The 17162-nt window shown below is 37.2% G+C and overlaps 1 protein-coding gene across 1 annotated transcript; it reads left to right on the top strand.

Annotated features, from left to right (window-relative positions):
- Nucleotides 1-1013: 1013 nt before the first annotated feature.
- On the top strand, nt 1014-16644 carry KDSR (3-ketodihydrosphingosine reductase). Its single transcript, XM_009326700.1, has 10 exons — nt 1014-1064; nt 1867-1956; nt 3091-3147; nt 6984-7049; nt 7200-7295; nt 8409-8600; nt 10437-10520; nt 13589-13672; nt 15699-15800; nt 16133-16644. Exons 1-10 carry the CDS (start codon nt 1014-1016, stop codon nt 16250-16252), a joined length of 942 nt encoding a protein of 313 aa, XP_009324975.1. The 3' UTR covers nt 16253-16644.
- Nucleotides 16645-17162: the final 518 nt, after the last annotated feature.

Here is a 17162-nt window from a genome sequence, read left to right as displayed (position 1 = left end):
TGAAGTCCCGAATGGTTAACTAACACTTGCACTCTTGCAGACTTCATTTACTTCGAAAGCAGTCATCCTTGGTTCAGAACACTGCAGACCAGGTTTCACATTTCTAGAACAGGACATGCATCTTGGAGTCATCCTCGAAGGTTAGGGTAGTGTGAAGCTAATCTTGCAAACAGAACCAGTTAGAAGCTAATCTGAAGCAGCTATCTCTAATAATAGAGGAAGCCTAAAGAGCTGAAATTAGTCTTTGTGAATTTTACACCCATTCTTGGCCAATTTGTGACCGCAGACGAACCAGTCAGAAACCATGGACCATGTTGCAAATGTTTGCTGGGATTATTTGACTTACACTAAGCTATTTTGAAGGTTAGTGTTAAAATACTCATATGAGAGAAGAGTTTAGTCATTCATGGGAAGGTACTTCTGACTCTTTTGACTTTACTGCCTCCAGAAGTGGAAAGAATTTTAAGGATAATGCGTCTCTGAAAACAAAACTCTGAGGCATTGGCAGATGAGGAGAGACAACACAAGGCTTTTGATAGGGTCTGTAGTTAGAGATTGGGGATCTTTCCTCTTCCACTAATTAGCTCAATGCCTCCATTTTCTCATACTTAAAATGCAGGTGATACTTTACTTTTTCTGAAGTCTTTTGAAAGGTTTTGATAAAGAACAAAAAATGATGATTTTCAGAGCAACCCCAATCACTTTTTTTCCCAGTTATTAGGAAATCTGTATTTCAGAACTCATTTCACTAACAGAATTTTTTTACAATAACAGCTTCTAGTCATTTTGTTCCAATATTTTCTCAATTATAGCCTTTTGATATGCTGTTAAAAGAAAATCCAAATAATTTGGGTATATAAGGAAGATACCAGTGTTTGTTTAAGGATTGAAGGCACATGCAGACTGAGACTGGGCTTAAATGAACAAGTCATCTAAAGGCAGTGTCAGGCAGGCAGACATTTTTATTTTAGTCAAAAAGAGAGGTCAGGATTGTCGTCTACATCTTGTTCCGCATGGAGTTTATGAACTCCAGGTTTATTGAGGGGAGTGAGAGAGGTGTTAAGGTGACTTTAACATGTATATTAGTATCGTTTGGCGGTGTATCCTCCTGCAACATATGATGCAGGGCTGTAGTCATCACCCTGCATTTGTCTGTAGATGAACTATTAATTTCTTGTTTGCGTATAAGACTATTCAGTGTTACAGTTTAGAGGAAGAAGAAAAGGTAGTGGAAGTTTAGGTGCTGGCATCCCCACAAAACCGCAATTGTGGGATGGCACAGACAGTTGAAGGTCCAGATTGAGGGACTGAGAAATACTCCACAGAGGGCCAACTGTTGAATTAATGTAATTTTTTTAATAAGAAAGAAGGTATTTTCTGTTTATGTTGCTATGATGGTATCTTCAGCAGGCAATCTACAATTGTTAATTTTACAAATAATTTCTACTGCGATCAGGTATGGAGGGGCAGTATGTAATTGTATTATTATGGCTAACATTAATAGTGATTTCAGACTTCTAACTACTTCTGTCTTTTAGAAATAACATACAGAACTTAGTCAAAAGCATGTGAGAGAGCCCATGTGGGAGTGGGTCTAAGTGTGCCTGACATAAGAAATGAGCAAAAAATACCACTGAGGTAAAACTGGTTTTGGGGTAGAAACAAACGCTCATCAATCTATTCAGATCTTTTTTCATTCATACACTAGAGTTAGTTTACTTATTGAGTATCTTCTGTATTCATACCTCATTGGGTGATATTTTAATCTCAGAATATTTTTAGAATTTTCATTTGATTTGACTCTCATCATATGGGAGAAAGGATGAGAATAGTGGACTAACACTGCCATTTTCAAATAACTTTTAGGTAACTGGAGGCTCCAGTGGAATTGGAAAATGTATTGCTATTGAATGTTATAAGCAAGGTGCTTTCATAACACTGATTGCAAGGGATGAGGTAAGTGTATGTGTATTTTTACTGGCTAAATAAACTCTGTTCACAAAATCTGTATAGGTGGGGAATAATTTTGGAATTGATAATTATTCATACTTTCTTCAGTGTATATTTTAAGGAGATCCTAAGCATTTCAAATTAATGCAGTTGAAGAGGAGAGGTGGCTGCCTTTTTAAGGAGTGTAGCCCAGCATGGAATTTATGATTAGCTTGCCTTAAAACTCTGCCAGTGCTATCACTTCTGTTAACGGCATTATTATTTCACTGTCTAGATCTGTGGCAGAAGACAAAAGCAGGAAAAATTCCTATATTCTTTAAAACTGTAGAATTGCCCTACAGTAAGCGACAACTGGGAAATTAAAGAGAATTCTTAAAATTCACAGAATATTTTGGTGTCTAATCAGCATTATGTCATACTTTTTACTAGTGAAAAACTGTTCATCAAAACAGCTTTGGAGGAAAAAGGGTTGCTTTGTTTTTTTTAACTAAGAGGTATTCAGAATTTAGTTGCAATGATTCTGTTTTCATAATGGGTTGTTATTTTATTTGTAGAGAAAAAACGAATTATTCAAGAAATAAAAGCACTTACTTTTTGGGGGGGGGCCTCAGTCCCAGCTGTCTTTGATAATTTACTTGCACTTGAGAACTTATTTTGCGTAACTTTGAAAGCAGCCAGAAATAACACAGTTTTTCTTGAAAGGAGTACGACAATTTGAATTTACCAAATTTCAGTTTAATTTTTATGATAATTCCATGACAGCGATTGTTCTGCAGAATAGTTTATGTAATATTACATAAATGTAAAATAGAACCAAAATACAAGAGAAAAATTAATACCTACAGTCTTAGGTGCTCTGTGTAGTTGTATGAAGCAAAAGCATTAAGTCTATTACGGAAGTCGCTACTGGCTTTAGAAGATGAAGTGAAAAAACAGATAGGTGAGTTCTGGTAGCTTGATGAAGTTCGTGTATTCATCATATATTCATAAATCTGTAAAACGGCAATAGTAAAGTGTTAGAACTAGTTGAGGATAACTTTTTGGGGTTTTAGGGAATGTTTTTGAAGCCTTATTGAAATACTGAAGACTCATATTGCTCTCAGAACTGTAATGCTTTAGCTGTTCTTATATCCATTTCAGAAGAAGCTGTTGCAGACAAAGAAGGAAATAGAAAAGTACTCTGTTAATGACAAGCAGGTAAGATCACTGCTAACAGTGGCTGTTGTGTGTTTTATTTAAGATAGTCATTACAACATAGTTCAGTAGTCTTGTCTTTGAAACAAAGCTGTCTGACAAAAATGAGCGAGGACTCAGTATTTGAATTCAAAAATACCAGTCGTCTTACATGAGATGTTCTGATTTCTGCTACATTTGTTGTTGCCTAGCTAGTGCATTAGCCTGCTTTTCTTAGAGAAAAAGATTGATGTCTTCAGCTGTAGGTGTAGTATGCTTTTTTTGGGTAGTTCAACTTACTGTCACTCTATAAGTGTTCGTATTCTTCAAGATGAAGTGGAAGAACCGATTTTTTTTCAAACCTCTTGCTTTTTGCAATTCATAAATACAGCGATTGTCTTGGGAAAGAAGTTTAGATGCTTGTTTCCAGGTTTAGTTCACTATATCGTACTTACAGTACTTTGCCAGGAAAAGGAATACCACAGATACACAAGTTAAATTTGTATTGGCTCTGAGACTTCTAAACGCTGAAGCTGCTTAGGTGAATAGACAGTGCACTCGTGCATAAAGACACTGTTTTAGAGCTTGCGGAGGTAGTATCTTAAAATAGGTAAGCTTGCTATGTTCAAAATATGCGACTTGAAGATGAAATGCTAGAATTATTTTTTCGCAGTACTAATAATCAAGGGAAGAGGGGAAACAGTATTCAGACTGTTAACATCTTTGACTTCTTCTTTCTTGTGTTCCAGAACTTTTTCGTTACTTTCATGATTACAAATACAAGCCATTTATTTGTCAGTGAAAAGGAATTTGAATTGATAAATTGGATATTCTGTTGAAAAGAAGCAATGGAAAAAGCTGAATATTTGGAGGCAATAATGTTAGTATTAGCTGATACAAAATTTTCTTAATACCTCCATTTATAAGATAAGATCCTGCCTTCACCTCCTTATATTTTTGTCACGTGGCTCAAGCCGATTTTTTTTTCTTTCTGTGCAAGCTGCCTTACTCAGATCAACTTTATTTGAAAAACTAAGCCATTTGAGCTGAGGAGAAACTATATTTTGCCCATTTTAAAATAAATAAATAAATAATCCCAATAACCATTTTCTTTTAGCTGCTCTAGTAATTTCCCAAGCTTAGCATTAAAGTTAATTCCTTGTCTAACAGTGTGTCAGGATGTTCTTGTTAAAATCTGTCCAAGCTTGATAGATGCAGACTTTTTAAAAGGATATTACTTGGTGCGTGTTCATAAAAGTTTCAGTTAAAATCTCAGAAAGTGCCTTCAAGGTTGAGCGAGCTCCAGTGTGGACTGAACAGGACTGCTTTTGCGGAAGCAGCTTTAGACTTGCAGCCAGGTGAAGCATAGGCAGTGGGAGCGATAGGTAGGCTGGCTCTTCTGTAGCTATTGTTGGGTTGTAGACAAGGTCACAGGGAAGCCTGCCTGATCTAAATGCAAAGAACAGAACTGGAGAAAGCGGGGAGTCTGGGGCAGAGCTCACACTGGAACAGCAGGTCGGAAGCTGGGAAGTGAAGGTAGCTGAACTGAGAGAAGCTGTACAAAAGGATTGCTGAAAGACTGTAGAGAAAGATGTTGTCTGATATGGATCACGTGCCCAGAGACCGTTACGTTTGCTCAATGTCGAGCCAAGAGGCAAAGATCCTCAGGAAAGATTACTTTTTATGTGAGCATATGCTGTCACCATTCAGCTCTTGGATATATACATGAAACAAGGTTGCATTGACAACCAGAGTCTGGCATCTACATACATTTTAGCATTCGGCTTGGCAAATGTTCTTTTAAAGATGTTTGCATGCGATTTAGAGTGCTGACAGTGCAGCCTTTATGGGTATAGGTGTGCAATGGAACAAAATCCTTGCCCTTAGAGGTTTTTTTGCAATATTTTTTTAATCCCTTTCCTAATATACAATATTCCCAGTTACTTCACTGGGATTTGAATTGATCTTTTATTGTGAAAGCTTTATTAATGATCCAAGACCATGCAATATGTAGAACAAAAGGTGAGAAACAGCTGGGGATGTTAGACTGTTTCTGGAAGCATGTTCTGTGTCCTAGGCATGGATCTATGGTGCGTGCTCTGGAGTGAAGGTAATCAGTATATTGTAGCAGAAGAAAGAACGTATGATAATAGAAGCAAAGAGGTGAATTCTATAATGTGATAGTAGTCGATAAAAGCTGTAGTAGTTCCTGAGTGTGTTGTTCACAGTATAACTAATGTATGCAATCTGATACATTAACCAACTGGACCAATTTTGATACAGAACTGTGATTTTTAACCTCCTCACTGACCTTGCAAAGACATCCAGATAATAAATCAATGTCATTTTCATTCAACTGCTATTTTGTTCTTCAACTTATGTGAAAGATAAATATTTCCAAAATGTAATAAATGCCCTAAGGGGAGATGCATGCAGACCTGCCAGTAACTTGCACCACAAGTTTACTTTGATGTCCAACTACACACAGTGCTGGGAGGCAGGAATAGCTAACCTGCTGTACAGGAATGGCAAGCAGATTCTGTTTATGCAGCTAAGAAGTGTTGCAGTCTGACCAGAGGCAGAACTGACAAGTGACTAGCTGCCAAAGCAGTTAGTTAAACTGTGGTAGGCTTTTTTTTTTTGTGTGTGTGTGTCCACATGCTCCATGGCAAGTGGTCATGATGATACTTGTTACAAACTGGTGATGACTATGTTTTATTTCACCTCAAACTGAGTTTAAATGAGTTGACTGAAGTAACAGAAAGGATGGAAATTGGAACAAGAGTACAGGAGTCCCTCCTTTAGTTGTGAGATGAGATTGCTTCTCCTTTCAAGATGATGAATTGCCCCGAAGCTCAGGTGATTGCTCAGCAGCGAGAGTAGCTTATTTGTAAATACCTGGCCAAGCTCAATGCTTGACAGCCGGCTGAACATGAGCCGGCAGTGTGCCCAGGCGGCCAAGAAGGCCAACGGCATCCTGGCCTGTATCAGAAATAGTGTGGCCAGCAGGAGTAGGGAAGTGATCGTGCCCCTGTACTCGGCACTGGTGAGGCCGCACCTCGAATACTGTGTTCAGTTTTGGGCCCCTCACTACAAGAAGGATGTTGAGGTGTTACAGCATGTCCAGAGAAGGACAACGAGGCTGGTGAGGGGTCTGGAGACCAAGTCTTATGAGGAGCGGCTGAGGGAACTGGGGTTGTTTAGCCTGAAGAAAAGGAGGCTGAGGGGAGACCTCATCGCTCTCTACAACTACCTGAAAGGAGGCTGTAGCGAGGTGGGTGTTGGTCTCTTCTCCCAAGTAACTGGCGATAGGACGAGAGGAAATGGCCTCAAGTTGTGCCAGGGGAGGTTTAGATTGGACATGAGGAAAAATGTCTTTACTGAAAGAGTGGTTAAACATTGGAACAGGCTGCCCAGGGAAGTGGGTGAGTCACCATCCCTGGAAGTATTTAAAAGGCGGGTAGATGAGGCGCTTAGGGACATGGTTTAGTAGGCATGGTGGTGTTGGGTTGATGGTTGGACTCGATGATCTTGGAGGTCTCTTCCAACCTTAATGATTCTATGATTCTAAGCTGGAGTGTGTAGTGATCTTACAGTTTGTAAGTGGTAACCCAAAGGCAGTGCTTCCTTTGGCCAGAAGTTGATTTGAAGGTGCTTCAAAACATAGATTCTGAGCTCATCTTGCCGAAAGTAATCAGTAACTTTCAAGAAAAACAGGGCTTAACTTTTAGCTGCAACAAAACTTAGATATCACTGTCATCTGTTTTTTGTTGTCCTGTCCTTTGTTTCATTTGGAAAGGTTCGGAGTCAACAGTTACTGGACTGTGTTGTAAAAACGTTCTTTCACTTCCCTTTTCTAGGTTGTACTATGTATTTCTGTTGATGTATCTAAAGACTACGAACAGGTGGAGAATGTTCTAAAACAGGTGAGGAAGTAATTGATTCACCTATGTATCTTAAGAAGCTTATCTGTGTGTGATGTATTTCTAATGGAAATAGCACAGTATCATTATAAGAAACTATAGGAAGGTTTTTTCCCTGCTATAGAACATCTTAACCTCTATTCCTTCTTCCAGGCTCAGGAGAAGTTGGGGCCAGTTGACATGCTTGTAAACTGTGCAGGAACATCAGTTACAGGAAAATTTGAGGATATTGAAGTGAATTCTTTCGAAGTGAGTGAGCATACTTTTTTATTTTATTATATGATGTTTCTTATTCAACTGTTAACAATTAGATTGCATTCCTGTGTCTTTGCAGACTTTGTATGAATAGTGATACACTTGATCTGTGGTAGCTGTCAGAATTAGAACGTATCTTTAGATTTACGAGGATTGCCTCTAACTTCTCACCTCACTATTGGTCCATTGATGGGTCAGAACAGTGAATTCTCCCTCTGGGATAGAGTCCTCAAGATGGCGAAAAAGCCTGGCGTGCATTTTTATAGTTTAATGCACTGTGAAAGGCACTGAATTTCACATGGTCTCATTTTTTTTCCTGGTGAAGATTTTTTTTTATATGTTTTTAACCTATTTAAGAAAAATTGACTGTTATCAGTGTTCAACTCTGCAAAATTTTTTGCAGCTTGAGAAGCTGCTGCTTTGACAAAAAGACCCCAAAAAACCCCCAAACCCCTGTATTACCGTTACTTTATGCCTGCAGCCCTCAGGCCCCCAGTCATCTACAGGTAACATTGAATCATCTGAAAATACTAAATAGGCATAATTTTATAATAAATTTGAATCATGCATTCTATTGCTTGTATAGGCTATCAGTTGTGTTTTAGGTCTTCTACTAGAGAGTGAAATTAAAGACTTCCCCTTATCCTGCCAAAGATTAAAATCTCTGAAATGCATAAATACATAGAATTTTTCCTGTTTCCTGTTTTAGAAAGCTCTTTAAACTTTGATTTCAGTATGTTCTTATACATCATGCGTAAATTGGTTGCTTCCTAGATACTGTTTAGGTTAGATTTTCCCTCAAATATTCTTCTTTTTTCCCTTGAAGGCCATATGGTTCACAGTATTATCAGTATCCTGGATGCTATTAACACTTGTAGATAGACTGGATTTCGTTTGGCTTGAAGTGAGATTTTTAGCTATAAAACAGTTTATGAAGCTGTAGAATAGAAAACAATTGTTGTTTCTTTTGCCAGCTGATAGAACTTACAGATCTAGTGAACTTCATTGTTAAAGCAGACTGAAATATGGATTTTTGATAAATAATACGAAACAGGTGAAGGATTGTGAATCTGTGGCTCAAATACCATATTAATATCATTTGTACAGAGATTAATGGCAGTCAATTATCTGGGTAGTGTTTACCCGAGTCGAGCAGTAATCGCGACCATGAAGGAACGAAGAATGGGAAGGATTGTGTTTGTATCATCTCAGGCTGGGCAATTAGGCCTATTTGGTTATACAGCTTATTCTCCAACAAAGTTTGCTCTTCGAGGGTTGGCTGAAGCCCTGCAAATGGAGGTATGTGTGCAGTAATTTGAATATTTTCGATTGTAAACAAAAATATTCTTTTTTTTTTAACTAGCAGCACAGCACATTTTCATTTCAATAGTTCTCTTTTTGTCTTGTGCAGCACTGCTGATATCTGTGTGCTATGTTGACCCTTTTTTTGGCAGCAGTACAATCCTATTGCTCTGCATGGGATTGCAGAAACTAAGCTGATTTCAGTTGCATAAGAGAGAATAGATTGAATCTGTTCCTAGAACTGAACACATGTGCAGACATTTTTTTAATCTTTTATTTTAACTAAAAGGACTTGGATTTTAAGTCTTTTGAGTAAAAGACTTTTTCAAGGCTCTAAGTTCAGAATGATGCTGAAGATCCTGTGGATGCATGAGGGGCGGGCCAGTGATTCCCAACTTGTTTGTGAGGCCATGGTAAGTGGTTTGTGAACCATATGAAACAGTAAAACTTGCAAGCTAGAATTTGAGGATTCTCCACAAAAAAAAATGTGTTTACAGTGGTTCACCCTTCTAAATTTTGGTATATATGAGCTTTTTATAGTGCAATGATCGAAGCGTATGCTTAAGTCAAGACTAAAGACCAAACAAACACTGTTTTCATTATTCAGTGGAACAAGGTTGGTAAGTACATTGTAGTAAGACGGGTAAAATTTATTTGAAAATTACTTCCCTTATTCTTCTGTTAAGAATGTATATTTTAGTTGTTAAGTGTTTATATATTAAGTGTCTGTGTTTGGTTCGAGACCCTTGCATAGTCCCTGCTGTCACCCTGTTCTGTTCAGTGTGGGTTGTATGCCTTGATCAGGCATACGATGAATGTGGGGTAAAACTGCCTCTAATCGCTTCTGGCCTGCCAAATAGAACAACATGACTGCAGGGTCTTTCTTCAGACTGGTGACAGGTATTTTTGTGAAGACTGAATTATTCAAAACTAAAAATAGGGCGTTTATGGACCTGTGATGTGGTATTTCAGGAAGTGTTTTCAATATAGAATGTTTCATAATATAAATAAAAATGCTTAGTGCTTTACAACACTTTGTTCAGAGGGCTAAGATAAAGCATTTTAATTTAAAGCTTCTTTATTTGTATTGGAGTACAGATTTGCATTGTAGTAGTTTCTGAATAGTAGTGCAGTAAGTGATGTAATTCTATGACACCTACATACAAATACATAACTAAATGCAATCTTGACATGAGACCTTCCATTTTTTCCTCACGCTTTCTACTTATTTTTTTGTCTCCTTAGATTTTGACCCCTTGCAAGTTTATACCATGGGTTGAAAAGCCTTGTGACTTGAGTATACCTTTTAAAGATATCAAATTTGAGTTTTACATTTTTTGTTGGTTTTTTTCTCATATTTGTCCAGCAGTGAAATTATCTTGACACAAACAACAACAAAAAAGCATGCTAATAGGCCTCAGTGAAAGTCTTTTTGGCCTTGTGTTTATGAATGCTGGGTACTGGTGTTTGGCAATGGTTTAGTCTTTTTTTAAAATTGAAATTGGTGAAATCGTAGAACTAAACTACTTTCACGTTCCTCCTAAATGTCTTAAAAAATGCTTAGATTCATCAAATAATTTACATCAAATGCAAAGATATTTTTATTAAACAAAACACCACAACTATCTCTTTAAGATCTTTGCTGTTTTGCTTTCCCATTTGACAAAGCTCTGAGTCTTGCAAGTGCTGAATATGAGGGTGACTTAACACTAGAAGCAATTTAAATTCATGCTTGCTCTATTTCTTCGGTACAAGAGAAATTAACGAAGTTATGAGGGACATGCAAAGGCTGTCAGTATTAAGATAACACTATTTTACTTTTGTGAAATACAGGTAAAACCTTATAATATCTACGTAACAGTGGCCTATCCTCCAGATACTGACACACCTGGCTTTGCAGAAGAAAGCAAAACAAAGGTAAACGGTTCTTCAGTAATACTGTAAAGTTTTTAAAGCTTCCCTTCGTAGTAAGTAATGCGTTTCAGATTTCATTCACTCCCGTAGTACTTTTGAAATCGGTGCATATTAAGGTTTTAGGAAGTACTTTTAAACATTTCAATTTTATCAACCTAACTAGTCAGAGTTAAATAGCTTGTAGGATAATTTTGTGTAGTTTATTGTTCTGGCTTTAAATGGAAGAACTACCTACCTTTTAATATCTGAAACACTGCAAAGTCTTTCTGTACACAATTGAAATATTGTTGTGGAATGGTAAACTGTAAAACCACTATTTGTCTTGTTGTCAAAGCTTAATGAGCCAAAACCAATATTCCTATTTTGCATCTTTGATAACGTGCAGTTGTTCTGATAGATGTGACAGATCAAAATAAACCTCAGTTCCTTCAGTGAAGTCTGCAAACTAACGATGCTACGCTGTATGCATATATGTAATGACACAATTCAATAGTGGCTGTTGTCTAGTATTAAAGTAGGAAGGAAACTCTTGCACTGTGTTTGTAGTGCAAATGACAGTATCACTTTTCAGAAGGGTGTGTCAGCAGTAGGCCTTTTTCATTTGGCTTACCTTGAAAAGGAAAGTTTTGACCTTCAAAAATTTAGTTGCCTCTTGTCATTTGACGTGTCCCTACATACGAAGTATAATTCCAAAAGCTACGTTCAGGCCCCCTGTTCAGACTGAAGTATCAGGTAACCAGAGAAAAATGTGTCTATTTTTTATTTGCGTACCGTGAACTAGAAACCTGGTATCTAAGGAGATCAGCCTTTTCAAGACGCCCCATCATGTATAATAGGAAATTTGGGTTGAATTCCATTTTGTCTTTCACCCTTTGTATAGGAATCAGTAGGATTGTACCACACAATTCTTACTTCATCATTTCTTGATATAGATATTCTGTATTAAATGTATACTCCCACACATCCATATAAAGTGCCAGAATTAGACATCTGCAGATACCTGTCTAGCTTGCATATTCTCTGGGATTTTTTCTTCATAATAGCCTATTTCAGGGAAATATAGTCACCAGCAAAATGCACTGTTCATCTAAGATTTCTCTTTCAGAGAGATCCAGTGAGACTTATCTTACTTGTTAAAAAGGTATTGTCTTTTAAGCAAAGACTTATGCTTTGTTTTAGCATACATAAAGTCCTCGGGTGACTTGCTCCTATCGTGATAGTGCGCCTTAAATCTCTGCAATATTGCATTGCTCTGACAGTTCAGATACTCGTTTATTATTGTTTCATTTATTTAATACTGCTTAGTTTAGAACACCTGTCTCTGTAGTTTGCATCTCTTTAGGACTAGGCTATTTTTGTCTATAATCATTGAATATAGTAAAAGAAAATGTCAGGAACTAGGATACAGCTTTTCTGTGTTTAATCATTAAGCTCTTCTTTTCCTTTTCCCTTCCTTTTCCCTCCTTCCTTTTCCCTCCTTCCTTTTCCCTCCTTCCTTTTCCCTCCTTCCTTTTCCCTCCTTCCTTTTCCCTCCTTCCTTTTCCCTCCTTCCTTTTCCCTCCTTCCTTTTCCCTCCTTCCTTTTCCCTCCTTCCTTTTCCCTCCTTCCTTTTCCCTCCTTCCTTTTCCCTCCTTCCTTTTCCCTCCTTCCTTTTCCCTCCTTCCTAACTGCTTTACAAATGATAACAGTTCTTTGGCTGGCTAGCCAGATCAAGTATTTAATGGCTGATTTCTGTCTCCCTTTTTCTCAATATGTCATTAACTTCAGCTGTTGTTCCTGAACAGCTGCTAATTTTTTCCCAAACTTAACAGTATTTTAATTACTGTTGACATCCCTGTATCTCTTTCAGATTTGGTTGATACTGGCCAGTAAGTTCAAAAGTACGTAGGGGTTATGAGATGGAGATCTGATGACATAAGCCGTATCATTGTAGGAAAGCGTGTGAAAGGTGTTTGTATGTGATTTTTGCTGTCAGAGACACTGATTCCCCCCCCAGCTTAAAATAAACATACTTTAAAAAAAAAAAGTTTTCAGTGAGCCTGGGCAGTGAAATCAGGATTCGTAATTCTACAGGTATTTGGAAATAGGCCTGTTTCTGTGAAATTTAATTTCTGTGGAAACGTGTAGTTGCTCAGCTCTTCCCTAGAAGTGCTTTTTTAAAGTACTAATCTCAGAATTAAACTAATCCCAGTATTTGACTAGGCTTGAATGCTTCAATTAAATTTAGTTGTTAAAGGTAACTGAATTAGCCATTACAACAAGTTGACTTACAACCAAGTACTCTTCTCCCCATTTAGCGCTGTTTTTTCTTCATCAACAGAACCATCTATCTTAACATACTGAGTATTAAATAGGTTGTTGTGCAGTTAGCTCCATCATTGCTTTATTTGTTAAAAGGACATGAATGACAAACATGCTTCTAAATACTTTAAAGCATATTTTTGCCATTTGTTTTTGTAACAGACCAGACTTGTTGGTTTTTTGGTAGGGTTTTTTTGTTGGGGTTTTTTTTGTGAAAGAATATGTGATTGCTAAAATAGCTGCCATAATTGCTTTCTTCTAGTGACGTAAAGTGGCATAAATGCTCTAAAACACAAAGAAATAAAATGCAGTGATGGATTTTGGTGGATACCAGCATGTGGAGTTTGAGAAATTAAAAAAAAGTTGTTTTGTAGGATCTTAAAATATTTCAGGCCTATCTTTTACTTCATTTCTGGCAAAAGATATAATTAACTAATAGAGGTGTTGAGAAGACATAGTTTAAGCATTTTGATAACTTCTACTGAAATACTTGGGGGAAAAAAACACTTTTTCATATTTTATTAGTAATAAACTATAAAAAAAAAAAGTACTACTCAAGGAAAAGTTGGCATTTCCCTTCATAAAATTAGACTATTATTTATGAAGGTGCTTTTACCTTTCTTTAAGTGGATGTTTTAAGTGACAGTATGATACCACTTGCTAACAGTGATGTCATCCATGACAAAAGACCCAAAACCAAAATTTGACCTTCATGTTTTTCTCTTCTGTGTGCTGTTAGTCAAACTTACATTGGTGTTTTTCTACTAAAGCCCTTAGAGACGAAGCTAATTTCTGAAACCTCATCTGTTTGCCAAGCAGAACAAGTCGCCAGAGTTATAGTCAAAGATGCCATAGTAAGTAAATTATCTTTTTAAAGTATGTTCTTCGTTGGAGAGACTAGGATCGCATGTAATGCTTGTTTAAGACTGTAAGACAGTGGCTAAGCTAAATGCAAAATCAATTTACATGAAACAGTACTCTCTGCTGGTTAGTTTGAACAGGAAGTATTTTCTTTATTCTTTTGCCACCATGCCCACAAATGATTTTATACAGTTTCTTGGAACTAAAAAGTATCTGAAGTTGTACATTAGGCAGAACAAAAGATGCATCAGTATGATGCAATGTCTCAAAGGCAGATTATGACTGACTTTAAAGCACTAAACTCTATTGACTTTTCATGTATCAAATACCATTTGTCTAACCTCAAAAGCTTGTTGGACTATCTTATTTTTCTTGAAGATGAGTTCATATAAAAATACTTTACAATAAATGAAGGCAGTCTAGCCTTTTTGGCTTTTAATGTCTTAAGTATGTGATTTATGAGTGATTAAAATACATAAAATGCCACTCTTAGTGGTTAAAAGTGTATTGCCTTTCTGAGGAATTTTTTTTAATGCTTTGTGCTATGGAATGCTTGCATGCTTAATAAAGCACCTCAGAATGCAAACAAACATGAAATTTCACGTTCATAAAGCACAGCGGTTGAATCCAAAAATCTGTAATTATTTTGCAGTTCCAAATACTCTTGATTTTCAACATGATTTATATCTACAACAGGTGTTCAATTGTGAAGTTTTTTGCAATATTTTCACAAATGCAGTACATAAACACAAAATGATGTGTCTTTCTGGGGTGGTGAGTTTTAAAATCAAGTACTACCTCACATAATCATAGAATCATAGAATCATTAGGGTTGGAAGAGACCTCCAAGATCATAGAGGCCAACCGTCAACCCAACAACACCATGCCCACTAAACCACGTCCCTAAGCGCCTCATCTACCCGTCTTTTAAATACCTCCAGGGATGGTGACTCAATATTCTGCTTTGGTGCTTAAGGAAAACTAACCTCGCTAGTCTTAAGCATCTGGTATTTCTACACCATGCTTTCCAGCACGTTGGATGATGTGTTAGTTCAGACGTGGTCTTTATGCACTCAAGCCATCAGCTAAGAGACTAAAATAGAAATTAAAAGGTAGCTCTGTACCATAGGAACTCACAGTCCTTGCAGGTGTATGTTGGGAAATAACCAAGTCTCATATCCTCTACTACTTTGCATAGATTCACTCCTAACCCTGACTCAGGAACACCACCTTCTCATTTCACTTCTGCATTCCATAGATTTAGTCCTGCAGTGTTTCAGAAAGCGTTTTCCAGCATAAAGTCTGCTGGAAACAAATGGGAGAAGCCTGGGAGTCAGAGCTATAGAGCTGCAATTTTCCTGATGAGTAGTCAAAAACCAACCAACCAAACAACTTTTTCCTGGTGTCTGTCCACCCTCTTCTGCCAGCTGAATTGCTTAGCAGGCTGTGTATCTCACAGTTTTGAGGAGAGCAAGTTAAAAATCCTTGACATAGATGAAGGAGGACCTGTTACCTAGCATTTGGAATACAGCCCCCTGCCAAATCTCCTGTGATAGCAAACTAATTTTAACAAAAGGCAAGCAGTATTGTATTCTACAATTATAGTTCTGATTGGCGATCTGACAGAGTTAGGGTGTAATTCTGTCTCTGAAATATATTTACAGATGGGGAGCCCATCATGCATTTTCTCCATCAGTAAGCATGCTTCAAGAATAAAATTAGAGCCTTTCTATCTTGTAAAGATATCTGCAGTAATTTAGCACACCTCCCTCTAAAGAGAAGTTAGCTTCCTTGTCCATTTTTAAGTGAATGCCTTTTGGAATGTTGCTGTATAGCACAAAACATTTTTGAATATTTTGATTCTTAATTGCGTTAATATTTTTTAATATAAAAATATTTGTTGTTAGTGACATCAGTCAGCTATGTTCATCAAGAACACCTGTTGAAATAAGACACATCATGATTTGCCACAACTGGGTAAATTACTTTTTTCTTAATTGCTGTTTTCCTTCCATCCAGCAAGGGAACTTTAACAGCTCAGTCGGATCAGATGGTTACATGCTATCAATACTGACAAGTGGAATGTCACCGGTCACTTCTATTACTGAAGGTCTTCAGCAGGTAAGATTTGGGAAGGCCCCGTAGTCACAATTTCTTGTAGAACGTTATGCAAACTGATTATTTTTTCATCAAACGATTGTTAATACTGTGGAGACTTTGGTTTAGGAAACTGAAATGGTATTTTCAAGCTGAAGCAGCAAGTTGGCAGGAAAGCTAAGATTACTACCTGCTACTCAGTCCTGAACTGTTACATAGTTATGATGGTTTTCATGAGTTTGTTTTCTTGAGGTTATATAATGCACCTGCCTGGAACTTTTTTTATCTCACTAGTACATAATATGCTGCAATCTGGGATCTTAAATGAATTGAAAGATGTTTCTCTCTGTTTCCAGGTTGTTTGCATGGGCATTTTTCGCATCGTTGGCCTATTTTACCTAGGAAGTTTTGACAGCATAGTTCGTCGCTGCATGATGCAAAGGGAAAAATCTGAAAGTGCAGATAAAACTGAGTAATCTTTTCTTTGAATTGAAAGAAGAATGTCAAAACAGTCCTGGACAGCTTGCTGCTTAAGTGGGACTCAGTTTTTCTCCTGAAGGATTTAGACTGGAAGTACTTGCATATGTGACAGATGAGTCCCCTCAAAAGCTATGAAAGAAAACAAAAGTACAACTCCAGAAAATGCCAAACTATGCAAAAGTGTGAATGAGGATTGGATTTTTTTTTTTGGTGGTTTGAGTTGGAGAGAATATGGGGAACTTGTAAGTGATCTACAGAGTAGAATTTGAGAATGGTCTATGTGCGGTAATTCTGGACAAATGCTTGAGTTTTCACACTTTGGTGCTTATGGACAAAATAAGTACCATGGCAGACTGGGCTGAAGTAGATTGAAGTCCCCTGAACAAGTTGGTACATTTTGCTAACATTTTGGGACTGTTTTTAATTTAGAATGTTAATTTTTCCTTTGGCCAATCTACAGATCCTTCTGTCAATGACAGCTTTCCTTATTCTATCCAACATACAACTGTGGAAACCTTAAGATGGCAGATACATGATCCAAGCTTTCTCAGTCTGGGAGTAATTAAAAAGTATGGTTTAATATATGCATACTTTCTAAAGGGAGATGAAGAACCCGTTCCCACAGAGAAATGCTAGGAGATGTGACCGGGTCTGTAGCTCTTCTGGCCTTTGAAGTATGTTGTGAACAAACAAAAAAAATCAAACCAGTATCAAGTGTGTTGATTATGACTTTGACCAATTTAAGCCATTGAATACAGATACTTACTTTTCCTTATCTGCCAGTTTTTGCTCTGGAAAGGAAAGTAGCTTAATGCTACTGTTATGCACATTATTTTTCAAAGCTGCAAATGATGAGCCAAACCAGTAGTTGATGATAGAATCAATTGTAATTAAAATGTCAGGCTC

This window comes from Pygoscelis adeliae, unplaced genomic scaffold (assembly GCF_000699105.1).
Source record: "Pygoscelis adeliae isolate BGI_AS28 unplaced genomic scaffold, ASM69910v1 Scaffold6, whole genome shotgun sequence".
In the NCBI taxonomy this organism is placed as follows: domain Eukaryota; kingdom Metazoa; phylum Chordata; class Aves; order Sphenisciformes; family Spheniscidae; genus Pygoscelis; species Pygoscelis adeliae.
Note: the sequence above shows the minus strand (reverse complement) of the source record. Positions and strands in the feature narration are given on the sequence as shown.